Raw genomic sequence first — 13551 nt, 5'->3', positions numbered from 1 at the left:
TTTTATGTGATTGTTTTTTTTAAGTATTTCAAAACTGTACAAACAGTTTCAATATGACTTCTGTACAATAATGTGTTGTTGGTTACGAGAATAGTTAGGAAATTATTACAATAGATGCATATCACTGCTGCAGCTTCAAAGGAAATGTGTTTTATTACATATGGAGGTGACAGATTTTAGTGGGAATAATAACACAATTTATTCATACGCACGCATTACAATCATTACTGCATGGTAATGACAAATAACTGGTTATAATACTGAGAAAACAGAAAGGCTTTGTGCACGTGGGTTTCTCTAATGCTGTCAGTTGCTTGTATTCACTTGTATTTACTCCATGATGGTCAGGCCAAATGTTTTATTTGTGTTAATAAATACTTTAATGGTTTTCAGAAGAACTGGACAATTCCCCAAAAAGTGAAACATTTGCATGTGGCTTTGAGAGGACCAAATCAGTAAATCATGTCGAAGGATGTGCATATGCATGTGAGCTGGCCTCTGTTTTGTTTTCAATGAATTTTTGAAGAAAACAGAGACGGAAAACACAGCTCTTCGACCCATTGTCTGCAGTAACAACTGCAACCTGCAATACAGCATAATCTATAACACACTTAATTTCACATGCTACCGCTTATCAGAGTGCAAACCACCGTTGCATGGCAGTGATCCATTCTTTATCCCAAGACACTGCACCATTACAAAACAAGTAAAGCATTTCTCTAATTCAATTTAGTGCCTTTCTGCAAGGGATTAAAGGCAGCTGTTGAAGATGAAAAGGCAAGTTGTCTTCAACAATAAATATGTGGGAACTGCTTAAGATCAGTTAGAAGAAGTGGAGATACCTTTTGACAGTCCTCTTTCCCAGCTCATCTGCTTCTTACCTTCAAATTAGAGGAAACCAAATTAACTTGTTGTCAAAAACTCTGACGGGTCACGTGGCCCAATAGGGTCTTGAAAAGTCACTGTGTGAACTAAAGTAAACAATTAGATAACAGTGAGACATAACAGTCACGGCTCATTTGAAGTAGAATACATATTTAATTAGAGACACACTTAACCAGACAATTTCACATGTTAAATGTGAACAGGGAGAAAATCAAAATTGTCCTATGGACTGAATAACCAGAAGACAAAGTGTAAATGCTTTACTCAGTGTGCATCACTGATTATAATTTTAAAATGTTCACAAAAACATATTGATGATAATTACTGCTCCTTTCTACCAGGTGCCACATGATGGAGGCAAAAATCCAATGGCTGGCAGTTTCATATTATATTTTATATTATATTATATTATATTCCTATTATACTTGACCACTATTATTACTAACCATTTTACCAGACAACTGGAACCAATTAATTAGTTGAGCGGATGTAACTCGTTAGACCAGATCTCTTCACTCTTTGTCATCCACATGTCTGCCACCCGGATATGTGATTGTAAAACTATGGTATTTCCTTTTGGTTAGTTTTATAATTTCAATAATGCTAACAGCTTTCATAACAGCTTAAACAAACATTATGCAATCATGTTTTAATGAAGAGGAGAGTGAGTAATATAAGGAAAATGCAATGAAGCATAATAGCATGGCATGTGTTACAGATAGAGACATTTCGGAAACCTCTACACATCAATGAAAGCAACATGTCGCAAACAGTAGGCGGCTTCAGCAGGAATGTCTTTGGCACTGATCTCATTAGCATCGAGACGGAGCATCTTCAGCCTGGAGAAGTTTGACATGTCAACAGCACTGCAGAAACTGCTCAGGGAGAACTCTGAAAGAGGAAAGGGGCGAGAAAATAGGTTACTCTCATCTTTTGAGATGTGAAGCAAAAAATGATGTCTTGATGATGTCTGTTCACCACAAGTGTTACCAAACCAAGCTCATTGCTACATATACCTATGAATATTAGTCCGTGCAAACTCCAAAATGTATGACTGTGTCAGAAGGGGCAGATCTTCTCTAAACCTTTCTTTAAATGGAGTCAGTAAAGAGTTATTTTCTGGAGTTTGTCAAAAAAAAAAACCTGCATTGTTTTCTGTTGAGAGCTCTAGTGTGAGGATATCTGGTGTTTCGTACAGTTTCTACCATGACTGAGAGACAGTTCGTGGAAAATTCCTGCTTCAACGGAATAATTTAAATAACTGGTAAACAGTTTGAAAATCTTGCTTTTGCTGTCATCTAGTGGTTGAAATGTTCTCTTTGCTGCATGTGCAGCTCCGATCCCGAACATCACATGCAGGCATTAAATGATTCTTATTTAAAGATTGGGGGGAAAAAATTAAATTTTAGGAAGTTGATAAGCCAAATAAACACATTTGTGGATATATACATACAAGCTGGATGACCGTTTGAATGAAGTTGAGTAATATAGCTAAGAAGCATACAGGATAACTAGCATGAGTCTTTATCAACCAAGCAATGGGAGAGGATTACACCACTGGAGGCATCCTGGAGCATAACAAATTGACTAACAAACCATATTTGGACAAAGCACAGTCCTTTTAAACATTACATCTAAAGTCTTCAAGATTTCTGTATTATCACTCGCTTTATATACATGAGTGGCATCGTGTGTGTCTCGCTGAGTAAAATCACTAAACTACTGGAGAGCTCCGAGTCTTACATAAAGACAGCCTGCAACATTCAGGAAATTAGTTCTGCACTGAGGGTGTATGTAATCACATTACTCTTCTTTGCTTATTTTTAACCTTTTTGTCTTTCTGTGCCCATAAAATATTTCAAGGCATTATCTAATTTAAAGTAATAGAAGTCCTCATACCTTTAATCTTATTGCCTTGCAAGTAAAGGTTCTCCAGGTTCATGCTGACAACAGGAATCTTTTCCAGTTTATTGAAGGACAGGTCAAGCTCGACCAACGTGCTGATATTGAAGACATTGGAAGGAAGTCCTTTATTAGTCAGCTTGTTATGAGCTAAGCGGACAAACTGCAGTTTGGGATACATGGTGAGAAAATCTGCTGGAATGCTTTCTATATTATTAAATTCCAGGTATAGCTGCTGCACCCTCACAGGGAGGTTGTCAGGGATTTTCCTTAGTTTGTTTTTCCTGATATCCAGCATTGTCAGAGACTTGAACCCCTTGAACACACCTCCAACGTCTTCTATGGCATTTGCTTGGAGATGAAGGGTGGTGAGGTTGGTCATCCCCTTGAATGAGCTGGCAAGGACTTTTGATATCTTGTTGTGCCCAAGTCGCAGGTCTGTGATTGAAGTGGGCAAGTTAGGAGGCACGTGTGTTAGGTCATTGTGATCCAAGAGGAGCCGATCCAAGTTCTTGAGCTTGCTGAAGACGTTCTTGCCGATTTTGTCTGAGCTGAGCTTGTTGTGAAATAACACAATCCAGACCAAGTCGGTAGCGTTGTCAAACACCCCATCCTGGATGCCTGTGATCTGGTTATGCTGCAGGTAGACATATTTTATATGCGAGGGGACATAGGGAACATGCTGAAGGTTGCGGCTATGACAGTACATGGCTGTGGGGTAGACTGAGGGGCAATTACACTCCAGGGGGCAATTTGCATCCTCAGCCTGCAAACCAGCGTGCCATTGTCGCCTGCGCAGGTGGGACAGCCACTGGATCTGGCTGTAGTGTTGGCCAATACCCAAATCCACTATTCCTATTGTGAGGAACACCAATGTCCACATGATCATTCTGAAAAACCCAGGAAAAACGGGGAGAAATTATGTAGTTGAAAAGGTAATAATAAGTCTTAACAACACTGATCGTTGTGGAAATGATTGGCAACTAACACTGACTTACGCTGCTGTATTAACTTCAGACAGATCTCATTCTTCCTGCTCCACTTTTTAAATGTAAGGTAGGTGCAGTATACCTACCAGTTGGCCGATCTGAGACGATGCTTCCTCCCTTGCTCACGCTGCCCGTGTGTTTCTCAGAATAAGTGGAAAATGTTGTCGGTATAGAGTAAATCCCCTCTCTCTGAGGCTGTAGCCCCTGTGGCCCCAGCCACTCTGTCTCATTAGTGCACATATATTTTCCACTATCTACACATCAACATATCACCTCCAGCTATGCAAATATCAATACCATGTGTGAACTAGTATGGACATCTGCTTTTTAACAGCCTTGTTTTCCTTTACTGCGTCACGCCTTATCATTAGTACAGCCATGCAGTCTGGCTTGATGTTTACTATTGTGGTGTGGTGGTCATGGAAAAATTGGGGTGGAGGTTATGATATGGAATTGCACTGTTGCCTTGATAATTAAATTAGCGCCATTATTTCTTGGAAATACTGGAAGAGTTAAGTATAATTTCAAGTACAGTTTTTAAATGGCAGTATGTTTTTGTCCAGTATATACTATGCAGTATGTTTCAACAAAGTATGTCAAACCCTGTCATTTTTTTACTATCTTTGCCTACAAGCACTACTTTTCTCAATTACTGTATTCAAGTGGTGAAGAAAGATAACATGTGTTTTTGCTGGCATCTGCAGACAGAAGTGCATCATTATCAGGCAGCGGATAGATTTCAGAATAGGCCTTTTCATTCATGTCCTCCTCCAAATTGGATGCAGAGTTTCAGGGATTATGTGTGTGTGTGTGTCTTTCCAGTCTTCTTTCTGCGCCCCTCTGAGACAGTGAGAGGCAATGTGCTGATTTAAGATGGAAGTGGTTCAAGATGTAACATACCTTAACCAAACTCTTAGATCTTAGATGAAAGATGAGGGAACCTGAGGATAACAGATGGGAAGCGTTCCAGGAAAGACTTGGAAGATTTTCCCCTTTTTTCTGAAACAACAAGACGCTCTATCCCTAAAGAACTCGTTTTCTAAACTATCAAACTAAGTAGCTACATTTTCTAAGACCCGATGATCAAATATCATTCTGCTAAATCAATTAAAAATGGCTATGCTTCATCACAAAGTACCTCCAAAGTAGAAATATTGGTGAAAGAAATTAAAATCTTTCCAGTAGAACCATGTCCGTGTGAAAACTTTGGCCTTGATCAATCATTGTCACATAAAATCCAGATTTCACTTTAATCTTCTTTATACAACCCAGATTTTTAGATAGTATGAGATAAACAGCTTTGTTTTTTCTCTTTGAGTACAAAACAAAGACAGTTTGAATTAAAACAGGATTTGAATAAAACCGAAGGTATTTTCTTACAATGTGAACGTCGTGTTTAATCCAAAACATCTGACTCAATGTTAACCGTGGCTTACACTCATGAGTACGTCACACCACACAATAAATGTTCAGCAGACCCATTCTCTGCTTCGTGACCTGACAACAACAGGTAAATATGATACTTCTTATTGTAAATGAATTTCAGTACTGAATACAAATAGTAGGAAGTAAGCATGCTAATTTGAAAATTTCTGAATAAGAATTCTTAAAAGAGTTAGAGGAAGAAAGAGTAGGCAAAGACCGCAGAACAGTTTTTAATTTTCATGTATATATGGACACACTAGTTTTTATACTGAGGGCAGTAAACTGTTGGATGTGGGGGAAGTTCATGTCATTAAGTTTAATCCTAACATAAAATGCTATGGTTCTAACATGGGCATGCTACCATTCCAAACAGTTTAGAGATGCAAGCTGGTTAGCGACCATAACAGTGACTTTGCAGCTATTTTGTTAAATCATGACCAGTGGCGCTGTGGTTGGCATTGTTGCCTACAGCAAGATAGTTCTAGGTCTGCCTGGCTGGGGCCTTTTGCACCCACAAACTCCATACTCCACACATCTCCATAATAATAGTACAAACTCCAAAAATGTGTGTTAGGTTAATTAGTTATTCTAAATTAGCTGCTGGTGTGAATTCCTGCTCATAGTCCCTTTCGTTGAATGAATATCTGCCAGTTCCTCCGATTGAGCTCTATCACAGATATGACATTTGCGTGAAATCACAAAGCTCATCTAGACTTTTCCATCCCTGGATGTGTGGAGCCCGGAAAGCTTGCTAGCAAAGGTTCCACTCTACATCAGTGAAGTTCTGGTATTTCTCTGCAAGTTTAATCTTATAATGGTGATTAAAATAAAACAATCCTTAAACTAAGGTTTGCAAAACACAAACTATGAATAGGGCTTTACATCTGACTTTAATAAATAAATACTTTTAAGTGTTATGTCTAATTTAAAAACTCTTTTTTAATCTTTCAGGTCTTTCAGTTTCAATGCATTTACAGTAAAACTCCATTCACAGTGCTTATATAAATTCAAAAAATAAATGTTAAAAATCTGCATTTGGCTTCAAAATATAAATTTTTTTGTGATTTCCCACAAAACTGCAAAAATAAAACAGTAAACTATTCTCTGATAGGGAGTGTATCAAACTGGCTGAAAATTTGAACCTTATTTCTCAATGACATAACAGGGGTAATCAGAGGCAACCAACAGGCATGAAGTGGCCCAGGGGCCATTCAGTGCTGTGTCTAATTTAAGTCCTACCTTCAATATAAAGAAAACAGAAACAGAACATAGCATGGACATCCCTAAGAAAAGCTGGGGCAGAGCAAAGTTATAATTGCTTTGTCGTTTTATTGGCTCCAGTATTAGTTTTACTTTCTTTTTTTTATAATTTTAATGTGAATAATCTTTTTGTAAAGAGCTAAATATAAGAAGTTCTGTATAGATATTAATGTTGTCTGAGGTTAATTGGGTTGGTACATTTGGCCAAATTAATGAGAACTAAAGCACTTTTTCTCTATATAATTTTTGTTAGTGCACAATATTGTTTAAGTTGTCTTTTTTAAAAAAAAATTTTAGTTACCCATGGTTTAATTATTTTACAAGTTGCTTTACTTTAGTTTTTGTTAAATGCAATAACCTGGGGCGCGGGCATGTTTCCCACTGTGTTGCATTTCCTCTTCTTTTAACAACACTCTTAACAACGCTGTTGGGAACTGAGGAGAGCAACTGCTGTAGTTTTAAAAACATTCTTTGCTTGATATGAGATTCAGCTCCTCAAAGGTTTAAGGCCTACTATGTTATATTACTCATTTCGTCATGCACCGAGTGTTTTCAGTGAGTGAGAAGTCTGGGTTGCAGGCATGTAAGCTAAGCACCTGGAGTCTTTTACAATGGAGCCATGCTGTTGTAGTACGTGCAGAATCTGGTTTGGCATCGTGTTCCTGAAATAAGCACAATCTTCGTTGAAAAATATGTCAGAATACCATCACAGATGTTTGCTTTTGAACTATCCAATATAACAATCATTCCCTCTCATCTTTACCCTGCATAGTGCTGTGTCCATGATTAAAAAAAAAATACAAAAATTCAAATTTTAATTGGTCAAACCACAGGACCGTTTTCTACTTTGCCTCATTCCATCATAAATGAGCTTGGGCCCAGAGAAGGCGCCAGCATTTCTGGATCTTGTTTATATATATATTTTTCTTTGCTTGGTACAATTTTAACTTGCATTTGTGGATACTGCCACAAACTATATTTACTGGCAAAGCTTTTCAGAAGTTTATTGTGTCTGTTTTTAATGCAGAGTTCTTTCTCCCGAGGGCCTGTAGATCACGTCCATTCACAACTGGGTTTTGGCCAGGCCATATTTTGTAACTAAGTTAGTTTAAAAAGTAAAGAATTCCTGGAATTCGCTAAGAGAAATGCTATTTTAAAATTGCCTAATTATTGGCCTTTCACAAAGCTGGGAAACCCTCCCATGTTGACATTTGAAATGCTCAAAAACACTTTCTTCTCTGACTTGTTTCAATTAACCTAATTAGTTCCACAAGGTGTGACCTTTGAGTAATGTATTTACTGCACATTAGTGCAGTAAATACATTTACATTATGGGAAAAATCATTCACAAGTGGATACAATTACGAAAAATCATCTTTTGAATTTACTCAGAAGTTTTTTTTGTTTGTTAATATATAATTTGGTAACTGGGTATGTGGTACAATATTAAGTAATACTATTTCATTTTTACATTCCTCACTGTTTACCAAATCTTCACGTATGCCATGCCCCCCCTTCCCAAGAAATTCTTGTTGTTTGTGGTGGCTCAGGATTTATAGCAGGATGTCAACTATTCATTGGGTCAGTGGCAAAATCCCCCAGCTCCTGCATCCCAGTGTCCTTGTGCAAGACACACCTCAAATATCCATCTGGGTTTATGTGTGTGCAAGACTTTAAAATATGTCTGTGGATGCAATTTGCAGTGTAAAAGCGCAGTCGAGTAAAAAAGGACTAAATACATCGCAGACTATTTATGGACTGCGCAGAACACAGAACATCTGGATAGAAAATTTAATTTACAAGTTCCCACGGTAGATCAGCTGACACTAGTGACATCACAGGTGGGAGTCTTCTTAGGGTTTAGAGTTAGATAACTAACCTCATTAACTTGATTCACCAATATAATGTCTCTTACCCAATTTCCGGGATTCGTCAATTGAATAAGTGATTTAAAAAAAATTGGTTTGTGCAAGCATGAAAGAGCTGAGTGAAGAGTAAACGAGCCTTCATGCATCACATACATGACATTCTTTCAATCACACAGGAATAAATTGACACCAGATGCAAACCTAGAGATATCAAAGGAGTACAAGAGGAATTTCTCAATGCGCAGTGCACTGTGCAGCTGCACCTGTGAGTGGGCCACTGGAGCAGCCAATAACATATATGTCAATGCAATTACCTTGATTTACTTTACTACAGTTTAAAGCATTAAAAATCAAAATTCAAAAGGAAAGTATTTTTCCCTGCAAATTCTGGCGCTTTTATCCACTTTTGGATATTTTTTTAAGTTCTCTGTTGCGCTAACAACTTTTCGATTTACCAAATTTTTTCAATTGTGTTCTGGCATCAAATTAAAATTGAGAATTTTTACTTTCAATAGTTAAAAATTGTAAATTTAAATAGGCCTTAGTCTCATTATTTGACAGAAATAATGTTTTTATTTACATTTTACAAGACAAAAAAATTTATATAAAATACTACAAGTAAGCTGGAAGCCACTGATTTTAATACACAACATAAAAAAAACCTCAGAGGAAAACAAAGAAATTTCATAGCAAAAAATTGAGTGTATAATAGCGATGTCAAGCATTTCCTACCATATTCCAGCACTATTATCTTTATCTAAAGGTTTACTGTTGTTTTCCTTCATCTACTGCTTCCAATTTCTGCTATGGAGAAAAATAATCTAGAAACTTGAACAGCTTAGTTAGTACCGAATCATTAGCAGTTATTATTTTCCCATAATCAGAGAAAGCGAGCGTGATTAAAGCTATATACTGTACCACCGCTAGGAAACAAAAAAAATCCTTAAAGTAAGAAACATTTTTTCTGGAACAGCTAATAATTTCATATTTAAAGAACATACAGTAATGTTACATAGTAAAAAGATGAATAATAATAAAGCTTAATGGATTTTTACCACAAAGTTTGATCATTTCAAAGACACAATAATAATGTTGTTACAAAAGAACGAAGGTTTATATTAAACTATCAGACTAAAGACTGATACTATAATTTACCTTCCTTAGAGTTAATGAAAACATTTGTTTCTAATACATGTTATTTAGGTAACGGTTGAAAAAATTATTCAGCCTGGATGCTACATGGTTGTGTATTTAGTTTTTATCCTTATTAGGACTGGTTGAGTCTTAATTCGTTGTAATCTTTCACTTACTTCTTGCTGGAGTATCATCATTCACTTTCAAATGCAACCAGTTAAAATACTACACACCATACATGAATTCAGATTTCATTGTTTGGAAATGATTTTCCTAAATAAAAAGCAATAAATGTACTGGAAAAAATCAGCATTAAAGATGTAGTACTAAATATATACACATGAGTGCCAACACTTACCTTTACCTTCACCCAGGCATCCTGCTCCTAGAACTAGTTTGAACATGCGTTTGAGGGACCTCCACTGACTCCTGCAGGAAACAAAATATTGAATAACTGTTCTCCAGATCTCAAAGACATCTTTTTAAAGCAGCAGTAACATAAACAGATTCAGGCTTACATTAATCCAGGGATGGTTTATGGACTCATTGATGCTAATTGTCTGGGTGGGCTCAGTTTTCATATGGCTGCAATAAGAAATAATCATCATTCAGTGTCCACATGTGTCTCCAACGTCATGCGCCATGTCTGTTTAAGACACAGAGCAACTGCAAATGTGTGTCAGTTTAAGCTTGTACATATTATCAATCGAGGTGAACATTAATATTGTCATATGAGTATGATCTGCATTGCTTTACTTGTTTTGTTTTTTTTGTTGTTTTTTTAAACTGAGGCTACAGAACGGATCATGTGTTTGCACTGCCCATATGGAAAAGAAATAGTAAAAACGTATATGATTTACTCATGAAAGTGGCCACTTCCTTATTACTTTCACATATTGTTTTAGTAAGCATCCAAAACATACAAGTTTCATTATATAATTTTTCAAGGGATCTTATATCTGTTTTCACTCTTGTATGCTTTTCATACAAGTTTCACACAAGACAGATACAAACTTTATAAGATTTATATATATCTTTTCCATATGGGTGGAAAAAGGAAGAATAAAAAAAAGTAAATCAAGTAAGTAATTCACTGAAGTATGAACTACTTGTTTAAATTTCCAGTCTGCCTTCTTCTCACATTGCTCAGACACATCAGAGTACTCATATTGTTTATTACAGACCCATCTTTGCATTCCTGTGGCAAAAAAGGGAAACGCGTGTCTGTGAGAAGACAGAGAAAAAAAATCCCTCATGACAAGATGGATCTTATTAGAAGCAACCAGAAAGCTGCAATGCAAAGGCACGTTACTCCATAATAGCAACAATAAAATCACTAAAAATACACAAAGTGACACCCAGACACCATATTTCACAGGAAATGTTGTACTCCACTGTACCAAGAAGGTCTGTAGCCAGCACACACAGTTTTAATTGGACTTATTACTTGGCTGGTGCTTGACATTTAATGACTGCAGCAGGAGGTCATTAAAGCAGCATATGAGGGATTTGAAGAAGTTACCAAATGTAATCTCTCATAACCACAGCAAACCCTCTACAGACTGTTAAAGTCTTGAAGCCATTCAGCAAAAACAGTTGACTAGAAGTCCGGCTCAAGTTTTGGGGTTTCGTTAAAAAACAAATTCAAAGTGGGGATTATTTACAAGTCATGCTGTGTCAAGAAAATAGAAGCAGCTTGTTTAATGTCCTTTCACAAAACAATGCCTTGCAGCCACAAATATGTGTATAAGTGAGAATATCCTGGCTGTTTTTGCTTACACGTTACTATGACTAATATCAAAAAGTCTAATCTCTGAGGAAGTCATTCGATTGATTGTGACATTTATCAAAACAGAAGTACATGTTCACAGCTGTAATCAGCCCACAGAGATTACTCAGGAGTGCCGACTAGATGCGTCACGGTTGGTAAAAAAATGTTTGATATAAGCCACACATTTGACGCTGAATCTAAATCCATTTGTCCGAATGGAAAGATCCTCCAGCTCTTGTAATCATTTTCAAAATTACATGTACTTTAGTCTTACTCTCAATACGAGGGGTAAAAGATGACGCTGCCTGTAAAACCAAAAACAGCTTGACGAGGACATCTGGTCTTTTGGAGGCCTATAGCAGGTTTTTTTGGTGGTTGAAAGAGGAAGGAACCGCAATCCCGCATCTGGGTGACAGAATTCAGATAATGAGAAATAATTTAAACATACACTGCTCAATTTTTCCTAAACAAGATGCCTTTTATAAAATCATACTTTTGATGTGCTTCCATACAACATCAGGAAATAAAGAATTGGCACACAAAAAAAAAAAAAAAATCTTACAAGCATTCGGCGAAAAACTTTTGTTTGTTTGACAGTAAAGCGTCTGCAATCAGTCTTCTTCAGCGACCATTCACTGCATGTAAACGTACGCTGAGGCTACATATGTAAACAATTGAGCGTTCATTAAATGCAGACGTCTGGAAGAGTTTATTTTCATAACCCACTTCTATGTTTTTTGATTATATTACCTAACCTTAACTGAGTCTTTGACATGCACACTATAATAAATTATAATTTAAACAGCACAGCAATTCAATTAATTGTTTTTTTATTTAATAAAAATGATTTAATATTGAAAGTTTTTCTCAACAGAAAAAAAGAAGTGTAGTTAGAGACCATTCATAACAAAGGTCCTTACATATACAGCCCCATTCTGGGCCCTTGCACATCAGTGATTTCACTAAGGACATCAAACAGAGAGAAAATACTGTATTAAATTTCTGTGACAAATTGATCAGACAGTGTTGATGACGATCAGTAGTGAAGAGAGACATGTTTCCAGCTTTCTGTCTCTAGCAGAAGATCCATTGCTGGATCTTCTGCTAATAGCTTCCGTCTAATAGCTCACTAGTATAAAATAGGAGGGGAGCTATCAACAGTTCCCTGGTTATTGCACTGATTTTGTTTTTCACATTTGTTGACTGCAGTAATTACAGTGACTAGCTGGTTGCCCAGAGGTTGAGTACTTTTTTGGTGATTTCACAGATGTCCTGGTGGGACACAGCAATGACGGTCTGGCTCACACTGATCAGTGATCCTCAAATTTACATCTAATTTTTAAATGCAAACAGATTGCCAAGACATTGCAATCAGTCTGCGATGTCGACATCTCGGGCCTCACTGAGAGAAATGAAAGGAACATGGATTATTACAGAAATATTAAAATGAAACATCAGATTCAGGAGACATTAATGAAAAAAAACTAATGTAACTCACTTCACGGTGCCCTGTTGAGTTGAAAACCTTTTACACAGTGAGAATTGCAAACTAGACAAAAAAGGATGGTTGTTTTTTAACCACACAAGTGGCTATTACATTACAACCACAGGGAGGACATACAAACTGAACACAGCTAGGCCCCAAACAAGATTCAAAGCCTTGACCTTCTTGCTGTGCGGCAATGGTGCTAACCACAACACAACCATGGTATCTTTGGGGTGATTAAGAAGATTCAGATTTCAGCTATGATGATCTTTTACTTTAGTATCTGTGTGTCAGAATATGCTGCAATTTACTGATATACTTCCTATAATAAAGGTCACCCAGGTCTTGGGTGTTTGCATAGAAGAAGCACCTGAAAGGGGGTTTCCAGTGCACCACCAGCTCTTTGCAACCACCAAAGGTTTTCTCTAGCAACTACTGATTACCAGAGGATTACTGACCGCACTCTAGACCTGTGCAACTGGGAAAAATTAGTCTCAAGTGTGAATGGGATGGCTGTGTACCGTGGGCATAAGCTTTAAATTATGCTTCCTTCTGGCAAGTCTTCCTAAGCTAACAGGGAGGGGGCAGAGGATCGTGTTACCTGCTCTTGGGTCCGGGGAAACTAGTGCATTAAGTGATTTTTTTGTACACAGTGCAGAGCTGTGACATAAGAATAATAATAACTAAACATCTGAGACGTAATATTAAATGATCCAAGAAATCTACTAGCATCACAATAACAGTATGGCGTGACAACAGGGTATGACATCATATTCTGAAAACAGGAAATGACACATCTGTATCATATGTCAGAATTCTAAATCCTAGCTG

At 37.0% G+C, this 13551-nt stretch overlaps 1 protein-coding gene across 3 annotated transcripts; it reads right to left on the bottom strand.

The window, feature by feature from the left end:
* Positions 1 to 146: 146 nt before the first annotated feature.
* Positions 147 to 10041, bottom strand: fmodb (fibromodulin b). Of its 3 annotated transcripts, XM_076878540.1 has the most exons (4): positions 9982 to 10041; positions 9822 to 9892; positions 2785 to 3677; positions 147 to 1776 (listed from the first exon to the last, which is right to left on the bottom strand). In XM_076878540.1, the coding sequence occupies exons 3-4, from the start codon at positions 3674 to 3676 to the stop codon at positions 1625 to 1627; spliced, it is 1044 nt and encodes a 347-aa protein (XP_076734655.1). In that variant the 5' UTR covers position 3677; positions 9822 to 9892; positions 9982 to 10041; the 3' UTR covers positions 147 to 1624. The 3 variants fall into 3 exon arrangements, with proteins under 3 accessions (XP_076734655.1, XP_004546129.2, XP_004546130.2); XM_004546072.5 differs by lacking the exons at positions 9822 to 9892; positions 9982 to 10041 and adding an exon at positions 3863 to 3981; XM_004546073.5 differs by lacking the exons at positions 9822 to 9892; positions 9982 to 10041 and adding an exon at positions 3786 to 3971.
* Positions 10042 to 13551: the final 3510 nt, after the last annotated feature.

Source organism: Maylandia zebra, linkage group LG20 (genome assembly GCF_041146795.1).
Source record: "Maylandia zebra isolate NMK-2024a linkage group LG20, Mzebra_GT3a, whole genome shotgun sequence".
NCBI classification, from domain to species: domain Eukaryota; kingdom Metazoa; phylum Chordata; class Actinopteri; order Cichliformes; family Cichlidae; genus Maylandia; species Maylandia zebra.
The sequence above is the reverse complement of the archived record's forward strand: the minus strand, read 5'-3'. Positions and strand labels throughout refer to the sequence as shown.